The sequence below is a fragment of the Rhinichthys klamathensis genome, unplaced genomic scaffold, assembly GCF_029890125.1.
Source record: "Rhinichthys klamathensis goyatoka isolate OS25496 unplaced genomic scaffold, OSU_Roscu_1.1 h1tg000566l_1, whole genome shotgun sequence".
NCBI classification, from domain to species: domain Eukaryota; kingdom Metazoa; phylum Chordata; class Actinopteri; order Cypriniformes; family Leuciscidae; genus Rhinichthys; species Rhinichthys klamathensis.
The window spans coordinates 501,540-520,000 of record NW_026607032.1 but is presented as its reverse complement, the minus strand read 5'-3'; the positions used below and the strand labels follow the sequence as shown (position 1 = coordinate 520,000).

Below are 18,461 nucleotides of genomic sequence, written 5' to 3'. Positions count from 1 at the left end.
TAAGCAACATGCAAATATTAAATAAGAAACTGGCATTTTTGGCATTTGCGAATATGCAATAGGTCGACCTACGCTGTGGCTTCTTTAGCGAAAGCGAAGCACTTGTGGGATTTGGTGGGGAGAAGTATCATGTTTATGACAGTACAGTTTTGTATAATCCCTTCTTAGACTCACAGCGCTGTTGCTGGGCGAATCCATTCGTTCTGCTAGCTGATTTAACCCCGAAGTGAATGGACTAGTAAAATCTTGCACATGCTACAGAACTCAGGATACGCCATTCTTTAATCTTAAAAACAGCATCCACTACCCGTGCCAAGCTAATCTACCTCTGATTTACTCAGTTTATGAGGTAATGAGAAGCATGGTGAAGCCCATTTACAACCTGCATTAAGTTAATCAAATGCCAAAAGGGAAATGTTTTTATTAAGAGGGCTACTGTGTGCTACATTTGACATGTAATACATACAGTAATCAAACAGTTTGAATCATATTTTAGCTCTCTCTAAAGTAAGGAATTCTATTTGCCAAAGTTGTCCATTAAGAAATGTAGGAAGCCTTTTTAAATGTCGAGAGGGAACTCTTTGTGAGATAGAAGGATATATCAGAATATGTGCCCTGAGTGTAATCCTCTTTATACAACCTCTGGTTAGTAAATGGGTGCCATTTATTGAACCAAAAAAAAAAAAAAAATCAATTCACTGAAAAAAGACTTTCATTTGTTGTTTATTGCTATCTGTCACATTCAAACTCGCCTTATCTAAGTACAGGCTCTGGGAGCTTTAGCAACTAATTGAGCCCATAAATGGACAAAACCCCAGTGAAAATTTCCATTGGCAGACTCTGATGAGGATAAACATGTTGCCAGGTTGATAGTTGGTGGTAACATGCATCAAATAACACCATGTAACTTCGAAACATTTTTTAATTAACATAATGGAACCGTTCAGCTAATCAAGCTATGAACTGAAGGATGAGGGACACAGTAGTTTTACACTGCCAGACCCCTTGACTTTTAAATACTGAATTTACTGTTGTAAACATGGAACTGTTAATTATTTGCTCCAACTAAAATGCTTTTGTGAATGCTTATTAGCCTACTTTTTACATAATACTAGCCTTTTTGAAAGTAGACACTTTAAGAGTCAGAACAATTTAAATCATAAAGAAAATGAGAAATTTCTTGTTCGAGAAGCCGTTTCACTCAGAAATATACATCACAACTGGGAAGAAAAACTACCAAAACTTGTTTCATGCTGAACACAAAAGAAGATGTTTTGAAGAATATGGGCAACTAAATAGTTGATGGATCCCATTGACCCATTGATACATGATGTTAATTATTCCATTCATTATGTTCCATATTATGTTAATTTTCCATAGTAAAAAAAAAAAAAAAAGGAAGTCAATTCACTGAAAAACCGCGTGAATTGATCCACTGTTTGGTTACCGACATTCTTCAAAATATGTTTTGTGTTCAGCAGAAGAAAGAAATTCATACAGATTTGGGTTGAGGGTGAGTAAATAATGACAGAATTTTCATCTTTGGGTGAAACCTTTGAAAGCGGCCTCTAACTGTGCATATGAATGTAACGCGTGCATAATATACAGTATGAGTGTTCCTACCATGTTTATAGATCAGTGGTTTTCACTCTAAATGCTCATCAGGTCAGCTTAATTTAATGTAATAGAGCAAAAATTGATGATTATTTATCTAATGTATGTTACATAAACATGACAATCCATCAATGTTTATCAAAATATGCATCTGTATTTCAAGCCCTCCTGGAATACTTGACGTGACAGATTAACTGAAGCTTGCATGATTAAACAGGTATGTGCTTCTTTATTACATTTATTAAGTCCTGTTTTGATTTAGCATGTTAGCATTTAGCATGTGATGTAAACGTATGCCTGACACAAATTAATATACAGCTGTTGCTGGAATGTTTTTATCTTTCAACAGTGATGTTATATTGAAGTGGAAGTCTTATATACTTTGATACGTAGTTTTATTAATAGTAATGATAGTAGGTCTACAGTTTGCAGTAGATGTAAATGAATGTAAACAAACAGACCTCGGGCCAAGCGTGGGGGTGCTACAATAATTTTGTGGTTTAGAAAGCCATCCAATAAGAGATATCGGCTAAGAAATGGTCAACGCGTGGTGCTTTCGAACAAAGTTGACTGAAGTGCACTGAGGTTCAGATTGTGAGGGAAGATAATTTCACATCCCAAGTCCAAAAAGGACAGATATACACAATCCCACCCACACACCAATACAAACAGAGAGTATTGGTGTGTGGGTGGGATAGTGTATATCTGTCCTTTTTAAGATGCAGTGTAGAGAAGGCTATAAGACCAAAGTTTTTTTTTTCTTTTGTTCTTTCGATTTGTTTTTCCACTTGGTTTGATGTTTGATATTGAGTGTACTGCAATTCCTACATGTACATACAATTCATACAATACTTTTTTTGGAGCCACTATGCAAACCTGATTTCATGGTGCCTGACTTAAGTTAAACTGTCATTTGCTTTTGTTTGGGTGAAGTTTCCCCCTCCCAATATGTTTTATATTGTTTATCAGAATCCTGCATGACAAATCAGTTTCCCATTCTAAATCTGAATGAATGTTCTCACTCTCCTATTTGGTCTCCTGACAATAGTGACAGGTTTCTGTGAGTCTGGATAAATAAAACCCTTACGCTTTAGCTATGCTATGGCCAAAGAGCCCTTTCCCCAAGCCTAGCACTTCACCTGCTGAAAGGAGATATGCGTTCTTATGAGTGCAGCGCCACAGTTAAAGGGATTTGAGCTGCTTTCATTAATGCTCCATCACTGAGCAGGAGAAGCTTTTAGAGCCAGCTAGGGTTTATCTCTCTGATTGAATCATTCTTTGAATGTGGAAACACTCAGCTAGGAGAAAAACCTGAGGTGCCATCTTTCTATGCTTCTCTCTCTTCGGCTTGCTTTACTTTGGGTTTCCTCTCCCTCTCTCTCTCACACTATTCAAACCCAAGATTTTATCAGTCCGGCCTTCTCGCAACCAGAGCAATAAAACAGACAAACCCTCCCTCTTGTCGGTTTAGGTTTCTACTCCAAGGTGCAAATGTATCATAGTCAGTGAACTTTAAAGAACTCTGAATTAAACCCAAACATGGGTCCCATTTATCAAAGTAGTCCACAGTTCATTATTGACTTGTAGGCCCTTGCAGGCTTTTTCAGGGTTTTCAGAAACAAATGGACCAATAACACCCACGAGTCTTTCAAGTAAAATACACCACACAGTTATTTTAAAGTCCCCCATGTAGTCGATCATTTTATCCGTTAAAACTCATCTTTGATCACCAAAATGACATATTTAAAAAAATAAAAATAAAATTTCTTCATGCCTTAAATAGCTTGAATGTAACTCTACACCCTTGCATTATATAGTATACGTGAATACATGATGAATAAAAAAGGTTAAAAAGAACAGCATTTATTTACTGACACTTTCGATCAATTTAATATATCCTTGCTGACTATTAATTTCAATATATATATATATATATATATATATATATATATATATTGGAGCAGCAGTTGTTGTTCTTTAATTGTACCCATCGATTGCTTGTCTGATATTGAATTTATTAACACTGACTTTTTAATATATTCAGTCTAGAGGGGTTGTTGTTAACATTTAGCAGATGCTTTTCATCCAAAGCGGCATACAGTACACTAATTGCAGAGACAATCCCCCAGGTGCAGCTTAGGGTTAAGTGCTTTGCCTATGGACACAATGGTAACAGGGCAGGATTGTTTTCTCATTAACTCTCCCATTTCCTTGGACACCTGGGATTGTACCTCCAGCCCTTGTGTTTGAAGCACAGATCCTTAACCATTACGCCACTGCACATACTGTATTACCCTATGCATTATCAATGTAAGTGTAATTAAAAGATACTTTGCTGGAGCTGTGGCGCAGCGGTAGACTTTTCAGTTCTGATGTTCTTTTCATAGTATATATGTGCAAAGTGCATCTGTTTACACTGCGGTGAACTCAGAAACCTTGTGAGAAAGAGTTGCTGAGGGAATATGACAGTATATCAATCATCTGTCAAGATTGAGATATACCAATGATATTTACCTGTCATTTTAAACCTGAGAAGTTCCACTCTCCGATTTAATCCAGTGAAGACACGAAGTGAGTGTGAAAAGGTGTTGTAACCCCAGAGATTATACAAGAGATTTTAACACTTCCATGGCCATCAGATTAACCTACCTGACTCCATAAAGTCATTGTTGAGGTTGACCCAGGACTCTTTGCTCTTTCGCAGACTCTCCTCCATAGCTTTGATGTCTGCAAAGGGGCAGTTACAATCAGGGAACTTTGCGGAGCAGCGGCACCAGCAGTCATTGTTGCGGCACAGTAGCTCGCCCTCTGAATTACACGCCACGTAACTGAGCGCCGCCTCCACAAAACGATTCCGCAGAAACTCAGGAAGCACATCCTGCAAACCTGTGAATGGGGGAAAGTGAGAAATATCGGTTTACTGTCATGTTAGACTCAAAACTAAACTGAAATTTGATTCCAAGTCCAGATAAAAGATTTTGTAAGTTACACAACACCGTTTTTCTGCTGCTAGGTTGGTAAACAAGTTCAGAATGGTGTTTGGATTTGTTATAGTCTTATACATTTGGCCAACATCTCAAATCACCACTAGGTCTGGCATTCCCATATGGACACACACACACACACACAAAAAAAAATCAATCCCTGAGTCATATGACACCACTATGAACCCACCCATCATCTGTCCTCTGGCTATCTTCTCCTTTCTCCTCACCCCATCTATCTCTCAACCTACTTAACTCTCAAAGTAATGTTTTCTTTTTTAAATCTCCATTTAGAACAATACAATAATACAGAGGCATGAGGTGGACCTCTGAAATGATGAGGAAAAGTGCCCTTCTTGCATGGTAAATGTGTACATTTTCCAGTTGATATTTTTCACTTGACCTTACACCATCAACAAGCAACTATATATATACATATATATACATATACATATATATATATATATATATATATATATATATATATACATAATCCAAATATAAATGAAAGTCAAAAGCACATTTTTATAGTCTTACCTGGAAACAAATCCTGTTCAAATAGGCTATATGGGCCATTCTACAGAATTGGTTCAAAGTTAGAGTTGGAAACATCTTGAAAATGTTTTGGCTTTTTCAACAAATTTTGTATGCATGCAAATTATATAATATCCAAGGTAAACATTTCTGAGTACATCGCCCCCTTGAGCTCTTTTAGGGTTTTCAGTAGGCTGAGCGGTTCTGCAGCCCCCCGAAAAAACAAACACATTTTTCGTAAGGCTCATTTTTTTTGCCTACCAGGCAGGCCATGTGCTCCCCTCACTGAGGGTCACTACTAGTACCCAGCCTCCTGAGTCTGGTCAGACGGTCGTAGGCATCCCGTGAAGCCTCCCAGTTAGATCAGTCCTTAGGCCTTCGCAGGCCTCCTTAGTGCTTTGAAACATAAGCACTGGGTAGATCAGTGGATCGACCAGAGAAACTCCCCTCGCTAGCAAGGGTTGTAAGCACTATGCTGAGTCATGCTCTCCAGGATACCCCGTCTCTGAGATCCGGGCCGAGTGGTTCACTGCCAGCTTCGCAGTCCTTCGGGTTGGATGCCCTACTTATAGGCAAGTGTCCAGAGGCTCTGTCTCCGGACAGACAGGAAGTTGGCCAGACTGAAGTGTCCAATGTAAGTGACACCAGGTCAGGCCTTCCTAGTGGCATTTCGGGCGGTACGTTCCCCCGAATAGAGACTGGCTGGGGTTCCCTCGGGTTCCCTAGCCACATTCCCTAGAAGGGACCCCTTCTAATTTGAAGCTGTGGTCCTTAGCCCTTGAGCAGGCCCAGGTTGGCCTCTCATTAAACTAGGTTTATGGAGGTTTTCCTGTGAAGCAGAGAGCTTGGGCTTTGACCATAGGGAATGCTGTCACTGACAGCCCAGTGTAACCTGAGGGTGAGTGGTTCTGGCATTTCATTTGAACTTGCTGGTTCTGACAGTTGTCACTGCCAAATGGCATGCACTCCCCTTAGCATGGTGGTGTTGCTATATCGTTCCCCAAAGCGTCAATCGACGCAGTGCGAGTTCCCTTTCGAAAGGGAACTTCTAGGTTACTACTGTTACCTCTGTTAAGGCGTTCCCCATAGCGTCAATCGACGCAGTGTCTCGTTCCCTGTTCTCAGGGACGAGAGGTTACAGTCGTAACCTAGACCAGGGGTTTTCAAATTGGGTGAATGTGAGCCTCCCCTAACAGTAGGTTAGGACAGCCAATCCCCCCCTTCCCCAAAATCCCGCCCACCTGCCCTAACCCACACACGCCTCTGCAGTAAATGCCATATTTTGTGTGTTCCAGGCAATGATGAGTTTCAAGAAAAACTGATAAAATGTAAATATTTTTTAATATTGTATTTGAAGACATTTTATTCCCACAACTTTTTAAAAAGTGCATTCATAAACTATTCTTTGCAACAGCACATCATTTCCAACTTAATGCAGGCCTAATTGAGGCTATACTTTTAAAATCACTGAACATCAGTAGGCCTAACCACAAGTCAACAAAACATGCTTAACATGTGTAATGCAATGAGTAATGTTTTGCCGATGCATGGAGTTTGCCTGCCTTTGCGACACAATAAGATGTTTCTGTCGCCTTCATGTTAATAGTGCCAAACAACTGTATTATGCTTTTTTTGTGACTGCAAATCATCACGCTTCCTCTCAAAAAATCTCAACTGGCTTGTTCACTAAATTTGTGAGCTTAGTTTCAATGTGACGCTGAAGTTTGCATTGTCTCATCATTTGCTAGCACCTCCTTGCAGACCACACACTGCGGCAGAGGTGCAGCCTCGGACCCCGACCAGTACTCAGGATCATATTTCCTAAGTTTTTTGATGGGTCATCCTCCCTTAATGCTGACTTTTGTTGACTTGGGACAAGGAAACAATGCATTTTAAAGCTAATACACGCACGCACAATTACCGATATCAGGGGCTAAAGTCCTGAGTCTGAATTTTTTTTATGGCATCTTTTTATGAATGAAGGCCAGTATCACTGATATTAATATAGCCACTGATGTCTCCATGAAAATGATTTTCCCCAAAATTTTAAACATTTATTAGGCTTCAAAACATATAACAACTTTTAATTTAAGTTACCTTAAAACAATCCTCACTTAAACCCATAATAAATGTAATATTTACCTGTACCTTTCCTGTCTAACAGGTATGAAATATACAGAAATTGAAAGGTTATAAAACAGTCCGCTCTGCATAAATTATAAATGAAATATAGATTAAACCTTATAAAAGCTACAAGCGTTCTTTAGCTGTGAGTAGGCTACTTTTCTCTGTTCTCTTTGTTCTTTGGTTAACTTTACGGACAGAGAGAATGAGTGGCTTCTGTCACTTTAAGATCTGCCGCATCTCATTCTCTCACTACTCTTTACTTCTATTTAAGATTTTATTTAACTCATTTAAGACTATTCTTGTGAGGATAGGCTACTCGACAAAACGGACATTTTGGCATACATGCGTGGTGTGGGTTATTGTTCGTTCAAGCGCGAAAGAGAACTCGATACGGGAGCGCGTCTTTCTGTGCGTCATGCGTGCGTGTGTGTGTGTCAGGAGCAGGAGGACATTCACTGACAGCGCGTTCTCTTTTGTCTTGTCGCGAATGGATGGTTTAAAAGTATTTGCGTGAATAAGAGCGTGATCATATACAAAAATGTATCGCATGCGTTGCCGGAATAATTTAAGTCCTGTGATGTTAATAGAGCTGCATACAGACATTCTCTGATACAGAGTTATTTTTTGTTCGCGTGTCGCGCCTATTGAAAATCGCTGACCTAGACGTTTCTGGTGGCTGGTTTCATTTGTTTATTTTCTATTATCATTTCGAGGCTCGCTCGTGATAACTGGTGCTGGAGCACAAACTATGTGGTGGCTTCATGCGAGCCCTTTCTCCTTTGGTGTTTGAATTGTTGTTTTTTGTTTTTCCTACTGTTTTGTACGGAAGCCCTGAACCGCAACGTAAAAAATAAATAACAAATCTGTACAAAAAAAAAAATCTGTAAAAAAATAAATAAATAAACCTAGCATTTCGAGATTAAAGTCGAAACATTTCGAGATTAAAGTCGAAACATTTCGAGATTAAAGTCGAAACATTTCGAGATTAAAGTCGAAATATTTCGAGAGTACGAGAATACAGTCTTCCGTAGAAGTTGCGTGTGTGCTTGCCATTGTTTCACATTGCCGCACACACAGGCATTCATAATGCTGCATAGCGAGTGTTTCACACTATGTGTGTGTGTGTGTGTGTGTGTGTGTGTGTTTGTGTGTGTGTTTTGTTTCAACAAAAGGAAATTCAACAGGTGCCAATCTACCAGCATTAGGCTACCATTATAGGACGTTATAAAATATACTGCGCCGGAATAGACTTTAGCCCATAGGAAAACCAACCCGGAAAACACTTTTCAGACTGGATGGAGATATCCAGCTTTATGTATGTATGTATGTATGTATGTATGTATGTATGTATGTATGTATGTATGTATGTATGTATGTATGTATGTATGTATGTATGGATGGATGGATGGATGGATGGATGGATGGATGGATGGATGGATGGATGGATGGATGGATGGATGGATGGATGGATGGATGGATGGATGGATGGATGGATGGATGGATGGATGGATGGATGGATGGATGGATGGATGGATGGATGGATGGATGGATGGATGGATGGATGGATGGATGGATGGATGGATGGATGGATGGATGAATGAATGAATGAATGAATGAATGAATGAATGAATGAATGAATGAATGAATGAATGAATGAATGAATGAATGAATGAGGCATTTATATAGCGCTTTCATATGTCTACTAGGCCTACACTCAAAGCGCTTTACAATCATATCAGAGAAACTCTCCTCAACCCCCAGTGGTTATTAAATCTGAGGAAATCACGGGATCCGGCCAAATGATTGGATACAGAATGATGCACTTAAAATGTATCCAGAACGTATTTACGGTGAAGAGGGAGACAGAACGGTTACTGTTGTGTTCTCGACCCAGATAGTGTTGCCTAGACGAGCACGAAAACACTTCAAAAACACTGCCACATAAAGTTTGGACCATTGTGATACCTACTCCGGCGGAGTCTGTGCGCTCGTCTATAGGCAACGCCATGGCAATTATTGTTGGTAGATTAGCACCTGTGTAGAATTTTGTTGAAAGCCCAGATAAAAGTAAAAAGCTACTATTTTGTGTTGATCCATGGCAGTTAGACTTCACAAGTGCATTTCTTTACACACACACACACACACACGCGCTCGAACCAGTGGACGCGCACTGTTATGAATGCACACACTTCTATGGAAGACTGTATTGTCGTAATGTTTCGACTTTATTCTCGAAATGTTTCGACTTTATTCTCGAAATGTTTCGACTTTATTCTCGAAATGTTTCGACTTTATTCTCGAAATGTTTCGACTTTAATCTCGAAATGTTTCGACTTTAATCTCGAAATGATTCGACTTTAATCTCGAAATGCTACGGTTTTTTTTCAGAATTTTTTTTGACAGATTTTTTTTTTTTTTTTACATTGCGGTTCAGGGCTTCTGTAGTTTTGAATATAAGTATATTCTTTATTGTGATTTATTTATATGATTTACCCATCACTGTTTTATGTTTCGTGACTAAATTGTGATATTAAACTGTGTTTTAATTTAATTTGTTTTATTTATCTATCTTTGATTTTCTTTCAGGAGCTGATGTCCCACGGGTGAAAGATCTTTTGTTGAGGTGGTGCTTCTTCAACGTTTGCCGTGTGACATTTTTTGAAGTGTTTGGTTGTGATCTGAATCCACGGTGGTGTGTTTGGAAGTGTGCTTTTGGATAACTAGTTCTGGTGATCACTCCCATGGGGAACCTCAGCCCTTTAGGTTGGTCTAGTTTGTTTTGATGTTTTTCTTTTTGTGAGTGTTTGCATATTAGGCTCTCTCTTACATATAAAGTGTATTTGTTTCTTAATTATTTGATTATTTGAAACAGTTTCAGCCACAAAACTTTAACAGTGAGTGTATTTTTTTTGTTTTTTCGTCTTTACGTTTCTGTGAACTGTACAGTTTAGTCTTTACGTAAAGTTCTTTTTGTGTATTGTTTATTTTGTTTTGGTACTGTTTTTGGAGAAAGCTGTGAGAAGTTACAGTATCACTGAGGACACTTTAAAGTGATTTCTTCCTACTTTTTAAATTAACTTATATATTTATATATATATATATATATTAGGGGTGTAACGATACACGTATTCGTATTGAACCGTTCGGTACGAGGCTTTCGGTACGCATTTTCAAACCGAACGGTTCGTTGGACTATTTTTCCTGCTGACCAAAATTTCGTTATTTCAAATGTAGGCGCGTTGCGCGTGGCAAGCGCACTCGAGATGCTAGCGCGACCACAACATTGCCCAACATCAAAAATGGCAAATGTAATAATGTAAGCGGAACGAAACTGAGCTACTCGTTATTATGTGGTTGACGGACTGTTTATCAGTTTGGACCAATGCAGCGCGAGCCGATCTTAATCAAGCAGCACTGTTACTACACAGCGCTGAGACATCCAGTAAAGAAAGCATTTGAATTAGCTATTGAAGTAATAACATCGCTGCAAGATCTAGTTAAACAGTCACATTTCTCCGTTATTAACGGATCAAACAGCGCTGACGTGGAAACCAAAAAGAAACATTGTGGCATGAATGAACTATCCAGTGTCCACAGATCAGCAACATTCACCATGGATTTACTGTACACTAACTGTAACCATGGATGTTTGGCAGGAATAGTAGCCTAGGCTATAATGCTTTCAAGTAACATTACGTCGGTTTTATTTTGACATTATGAATACAATTGCTGCCCTCAAATGTTAATCTGAACTAAAATAAACATTTGTTTATAACTACTACAATATAACATTTCATTTTGTCCAAGGAGCTGTTTTGTTTTATATGATCCTAAGAAAAGTCAAGTATAGCTCCATCATTGCTCAAAGTAAAAAAAAATATCATACTTTATGATGTTAGTTTCAATAAAAATATAATTTAAACAAATTAAATCAAGGACATTTCTCTGGCATTTCTTTCTTTTTGCTGTATCGAAAACGTACCGAACCGTACCGAACCGAACCGTGACACAAGTGTATCGTATCGAACCGAACCGTGAATTTTGTGAACCGTTACACCCCTAATATATATATATATATATATATATATATATATATAGTATATATAATAAACTGTTGTTTGTCTTTTATTAATAGTAGCCTCATTTTTGGACCATTAGTCAACAGATCACAGGTCCACGGAGGTGCATCTTTAATTTAAGCGATCTGAGTGTTTGCTAATATCAGACTCACTCACAGATCATCATTTCAAAGTTCAAGCTGCAGTGTAATTTCAAGTGGATTTGTAATTAAAACCTGACTTGAAGTGGTGAACCAGATGTCTAAACTGGTTGTGAACATGATATTCACATGGCATTATCACTTACACTGGCTTTTTTTTTCTGTCTATTATTTTAAATAATATTTTCAAAGCTTCTGCCGCCCCAGTCAAAATACCACTGCAATGTAGACATGTTACTATTGTTTCACAGCCTTGAATTTGCTCAGCAATACAGTGAAGGCTGAGTTGGGAAACAGAGAGCATGTAAAGTGGGTCAGAGAGACTGGCAGCCTGACTGCTAACAGCATCAGTGATGGGAGTCCTATTTGGGACGGAGAGGTCTGCTATGTCAGCGCAGTAATGGGGTAATGGGATGAATAAAGACCAACAATCTCTGTGGCAAGGTCATTCGGCCGTAAACCTTTGTCATGAACTGCAGGCACGCTGCAGACAGGGAATCAATGCGGCTATTGCGGAATTATCCTGCCCGATTAGATATTTTGATAGCAGGCAATGGAAGAATTGACATTTGCCCGGGAAACTAATTATTGATTTTCTTGAGCGATTTGGGAACAAGCGGTAACAAGATGGTACAATTGTAAACAGGGTCCAAAATTAATTGTTTGCCACACTTGCCAATTGCAGGTGAATTGAGGAAATATAGCTTCTTATTTTTTTTTACCAGTCATGCATCTGTATTTTGCATTCTGCTTTTTCCCCCTTTCTAAAATAATTATATCTCAGAAGTCGCGTTAGACTTCAGCAGTGTCAGGGTCGTAAAAATTCTGTCATAATCTATTATTGATCGTCATTTTAATTTTTATATTTTAATGATGATGAGCCATTTAATAGGCTCTGTTTTTGTTCACATTTTCATTTTTATTCACGAACTAACAGGACAAGCATATAGACTAGATTGTGCATTCATTTATTTATGAAGAGAAAGTTGAACAGAGATGTGGGTCACTTTTCAGGTTTTATCATGAAAATTTGTCCAAGCGCAATAAGCTTTGTGCTTTGTTACTTTTGTTGATATGAAAAAAGTATCAGCTTTCAAATTCTGTCAATTTTTATCACAAAATTCAAACAATAAATGCAGTTTTGGCGCTCTTTAATGTGGCGCGAGAGATCACTAGCGCCTCAGTTCAAGCGAAGTGCGAGTGAACTGGACGCGACCCTCCCTCTTTACTAAGTTACAGAACGAAATAAACATGAATAATATCAGAAAATACTTTGAAAGATACAGTCCAACTTACTGAAATCCATATCATGTCCCAGCTGGCATTTTAACGTCGAGTCACTGTTGAATCAACGTCAGGTGCCAGTGTTGGATAACCGTTGAATTTTGTTTAGATTTTGCAAATCAGATTGCAAATTGGATTTTTGGAACAACGTTATTTTTCTACTGATATATTTCAACAAAATGTTTAAAAGTCATGGTTGTAAAAATAATGTTGATTTGACGTAGGCCTACAACTACAAATTGTTTGATATTTCTATGTTGAATCCGTAGTGAGTCAACAACACAACTTCAACTATTTGGTGTTCAACGTTGTTTTAACGTTGAATTAATGTTTTTTCATAAACTGACATTATTTCAACCACATTTAAACGTTTAATGTCAGTCGAATGCCAGCTGGGGTCTCTCATGTAATCGCTCTCACACGCAGAAAGACATCAATAAAACATAGACTGTAAAACAGCTTGTAAATAATGTCACGTAACTCAGAAAAGCCATTCTTGACAGTCAGCAAGAGCGCACTCGCTACCAAGTGGACAGGAGTGAGAATTACAGTTAGGCCTACAAGTTACAATCAGATCACCCTCGGTGTATCTTACCAGAACCAACTATCAACACTGCATTGGCTGCCTATTAAACATCGTATAAATTTCAAAATATTGCTGATTACTTACAAAGCACTAAATGGTTTAGCTCCGCAGTACTTGGGCGAGCTCTTAACGCACTATAGTCCGTCACGTCTATTGCGATCTCAAAGTTCCGGCCAGTTGATAATACCTAGAATATCAAAATCGACTGCAGGCGGAAGATCATTTTCCTATTTAGCACCAAAACTTTGGAACAGTCTTCCTACCATTGTCCGGGAAGCAGACACACTCTGTCAGTTCAAAGCTATAAAAACACAAAGCTATAAAAACACATCTCTTTGACCTTGCATTCATTTAATACATTATCGACTTTTATAATTCAATGTTAGGCTGCATAGGTCAGCCGGAACTGGGAACACTTCCCTTAAATCCTGATGTACTCGTTACATCATAAGAAGAATGGCATCTAGGCTAATTTTAGTGTCTTTGTTTATCCCGAGGTTTTCCCGCAGCCTGTCGGATCCAGGCCGTTTCCAGATCTGACGAAGGACCTTCGCCTGGACCCGATGACAACGCAGTGCTGAAGTGCCAACTACCTCTCCCTATGGAGGATCCCTATTCCACTATACAGATAAAGCGTTGTGGAAATTAGGGTTCACGTACCAACCCCGAAGTTATAGAATAAAAAAAAATTCTGTATCAAAACTTATAGGCAAGACAAGTAGTTTGTTTAGGCATGGTTTGTAGGGAATTACAAACCTGCGCACATATTCAAACGTACATAACTATAGAATCAATGCTTAATGCGCATGTGAAGGCCATCAGCATTTATCACAGGTTCGCGTTTAAAGTCTGTTTAGAGAGAACGGTGTCATCTTAGCAGCCCCTAATTTAATAACAAATGATCATTTCAAACGGAAGTGAATCAATCAAACCTAACTAGCTGGAAAATAACATTATTCAGGAACCGCTATAAAACCAAACCAATCTCTGTTACCTTAAATTATATTAAGTTTATCTCTGTAAAGCTGCTTTGAAACAATCTACATTGTTAAAAGCGCTATATAAATGAGGATGACTTGACTTGACTTTGTGTCAAAATGATGGACGGCTGTCAGATTTTTCTGTTAGTGCTAAAAAATATTCGGTCAATGACGGAACATTTTCGGTTAACGCGACCTCTGATTTATCTTATTATATAATGTAACGCTACCGTTCAAAAGTATGGGTGCATTAAAAAGTGTCAGTGCTTTTAAAAGGAGTCTCTTATGCTCATTGTGGCTGCGTTTATTTGATACAAAACTATAGTAAAAAAACAATAGCATTGTGAAATATTATTAAAATTTTCCAGTTGAATATATTTTTAAATGAAATTTATTCCTGTGATGGCAGCAATTACTCCAGTCTTCAGTTTCACATGATCCTTCAGAAATCATTCTAATAAGCTGATTTAGTGCACATAAAAAACGTTTTGTTTTTTTCCCATTTATCGTTAATGATGAAACCAGTTGTGCCACTTAATATTTTTGTGGAAACCATGATCAATTTCTTCAGGATTGTTTTTATGAATAGAAAGTTCAAAAGAACAGCATTTATAAAAAATAATAATAATAATTAAAAAAATTCTATATACAGTATATATATATATTTTTTTTTTACAATTGAAAAGTCTTTACTGTCACTTTTAAACAATTTCATGCATCTTTGCTGAATAAAGATATTAATTTATTTGCACAAAAAAAGGGGGGGGGGGGCCAGTTAGTTAATTTTGATTGTTAATAACATTTTGGAGAGCAGAACACCTCTGTTAATTTTGATAGATTTGATCTCCAAAGGCCTTCTCATCAATACTCACCTATGAATTACTTATGAAAGCATTCAGTGCTGAATACATTAATCCACCAGCTCTTCCACCACGTAAGTGAAAGATTCAGATTTCACAGCCCAGCTGTGGGTGCTGAACACCTGCTAATTATATTATGTGAGAAAACGCTCTTCACAGCTTTACCAGGTCTGACATCCTTAAAGAAAGAATCAATGCATTTTGCCTTCATATTCAGCCTTTTTAAATTCCCTTCCAAGTGTGAATATTTATGATGTGTTCCTCAGTATTTATCCGTCGGATTGTGGAAAAACAAGAGACATAATTAGATGCAGTCTTCGTCTTAAGCTTTGGCTTCTGCTGGGTAGAGAGCCAACAGTGTGGGGAGCCTCACAAAAGAGACTGACTTGGATGGCTTTCATACCGGAGACAGCTAAATAGCTGCTCTTGTGCCCCCTCCTCCAGAGTCTCAGCCTTTTTAAAAAGAACGAGAGGAACGTGAATTTTTCCTGTGGATTATTTCCGTCCTCTATGGAATTGACGGCTTGATGTCCTAATGTGAAGGGGTCTAAATTCTTCTCTCTGAAAGGACACGGCACTTTGATTGAAAATATCCTGGGAAGCCCCAAAAAAGTGAATGAAAGAATGCAGAAAGTTACAAACTCTTCTAGCTACAACTGCACCCCGCATCCTACACTTTTCTTTCCCAAGTCTTTACTCAGCAAAAGATAAGCTTTGGTGCTGAACCCTATGGCTAGCTAATTAAAGTAGTTACACGAATCTGGGCAGCAGGGAACTTGCTTCAGGAGATGGCAGTATTAAGTAGGTTGACAATTTAAATGTCAATGTCAAGAAGGCAGTGGAAATTGACGCAGGCCACGTGTATAATTAGCAACGGCTAGAGGCTTAAAACCTTCCTTTTTGCTCTTTTCAGTCCTGTTACTTTTTTCTTTTTCTTTTTTTCTGCTCCTCCGACCACCTCTGACTTGTGGTGACCCTGCTGTCACGAGAGTGTGAGTTGAATTAATACAATTCTAAATGCCTGTCTTCTGATAACCCTTTCCTTGCTTTTAGAAAGCATGGAGACTGTATAAGTACAAGTCATGTGCTCCTCTAACGGGGTCCACTCTTGCCAGACTTTTGACTTGGTCCTCTTTACAACTTATTTGGACCAAGAACTGCCCACAGAAAGTTTGACTGGTGTGTAAATGCACCAATTAGAGTTTGCTTTATTTTTGCGTATCGTTTAAGGGCAGGGTTTTATGAAACAGATTGTGCGAAAATAATGGACTAGTGTGAATTCAAAATGTGACACGATTGTCTCTGTAAAAAGTGAATTAGTTCAAATTAAGTAGTATCGATTATTTCACTAAAATAGCTCAGAAAACGTCTCGGTTACGGATGTAACCCTCGTTCCCTGAGTAGGGAACGGAGACGTTCCGTCGGATGACGACGAATGGGGGTTTCGCTTAGAAGCCAATCAACTTCAAGTACTTCAAAACGAGCCAATGGCAAAGAAATGCCATGGGTCTGCGGAATTTGCATAGCGTAACTCCGCCTCACCTCGTGAGTATATAAGGAGAACGCTGGCAGCAAACCGGCATGTTCCTTCGCTGAGGAGCCAACCTGAGTTCAGGCGATCCCCGCGGTACAGCGGAAAGTGGCAGGAAGACGGAACGTCTCCGTTCCCTACTCAGGGAACGAGGGTTACATCCGTAACCGAGACGTTCCCTTTCGTTGTCACTCCGAGTTCCGTCGGATGACGACGAATGGGGATACCAGTCTAATCACGCCACCTTCTCAGCTGTCTTCCAGTGCCCTGCGTAAATCTGAGATCCCTGTCGTGAGACTAGCACGGACGAAGGACTCCTATTTAACACAGGAATACCAAGGTACACTGGGGAGCATATCCCAGATCTTTTAGGGAAGTATGCAATTACTGCCAACCCAGAGGGGGGGACTTAAAGATACACATATGACCCGAGGGATGCATATGGGGAATCACTGGGGTGTCCAGCCGCAGGTGGAATATTTCAACCCCAGGGGTGGCAAGGTGGCTTGCCAAGGGAAAGACACATGCTCAGAGAGGCTTACAGTGGGAATACACATGTGGGGGTAGCTCAGGGAGGTACCATGCACACGGGAGGCACCTAGCCGACGCGCAGGCAAGAGACACTGGCGCCGACGTCAGGAGTGCTGGAGGAACTCAGGGCTTTCGGAGAAGCTCACCTGAGGAGAATATCGCACGTATCCAGTCCGTGGAGTGGAGTGGCGAGCAAGCGAAGACACCTGAGCGGGTCCGGTACTAGCTGGTTGAAGCGAGTACATGAGAGGACACTGGCTCCACTCGGAGATTGTAGAATCTGGCGAATGTGTTAGGTGTCGCCCAGCCTGCAGCTCTGCAGATGTCTGTTAGCGAGGCGCCATGCGCTAGAGCCCAAGAGGATGCCACACTCCGGGTGGAGTGGGCAGTCACACCAAGGGGGCACGGTCGACCTTGCTGCTGGTATGCCAAAGCAATGGCGTCCACTATCCAGTGAGACAACCTTTGCTTGGAGAGAGCCTTTCCCTTCAGCTTCCCACCATAGCAGACAAAGAGCTGGTCTGAGGTCCTGAAACACTGCGTTCTGTCTACATAGATGCGGAGAGCACGTACTGGACAGAGCAGTGCCAAGGCTGGGTCTGCCTCCTCCGGGGGCAGCGCTTGCAGGTTCACCACCTGGTCCCGGAAGGGAGTGGTAGGAACCTTGGGCACATATCCAGGCCGGGGTCTCAGGATCACGTGAGAGTAAGCCGGCCCGAATTCCAGGCACGCTTCGTCAACGGAGAATGCGTGCAGGTCCCCTACCCTCTTGATGGAGGCCAATGCAGTCAGAAGCGCCGTCTTCATTGACAGGAAGTTAAGCTCGACTGACTGTAAAGGCTCAAAGGGAGCACTACGCAGGGCGGATAAGACCACTGCGAGGTCCCAAGAGGGAACGAGAGGAGGGCGAGGAGGATTCAGTCTCCTCGCTCCTCTCAGGAACCTGACGATCAGGTCATGCTTCCCCACCGACTTACCTTCTATAAGATCATGCTGAGCGGCAATAGCGGCGACATAGACCTTGAGGGTGGAGGGAGACAGCCTTCGCTCCAACCCCTCTTGAAGGAAGGAAAGCACGACGTTGATCGAACATCTCCGGGGGTCTTCTCGGTGAGAAGAGCACCAGTTGACGAAGAGGTTCCACTTCAACGCATAGAGGTGTCTCGTGGACGACGCTCTAGCGGAAGTGATGGTAGCCGCCACCGCTGGTG

The 18,461-nt window shown here is 40.1% G+C and overlaps 1 protein-coding gene across 1 annotated transcript in view; it reads right to left on the bottom strand.

The window, feature by feature from the left end:
- brinp2 (bone morphogenetic protein/retinoic acid inducible neural-specific 2) overlaps positions 1-18,461 on the bottom strand; it is a 146,943-nt gene that overhangs the window by 34,332 nt on the left and 94,150 nt on the right. The window contains exon 6 of the mRNA XM_056239485.1: positions 4,264-4,500. Coding sequence (XP_056095460.1) covers positions 4,264-4,500 — 237 coding nt within the window. The remainder of the gene's footprint in view (positions 1-4,263; positions 4,501-18,461) is intronic.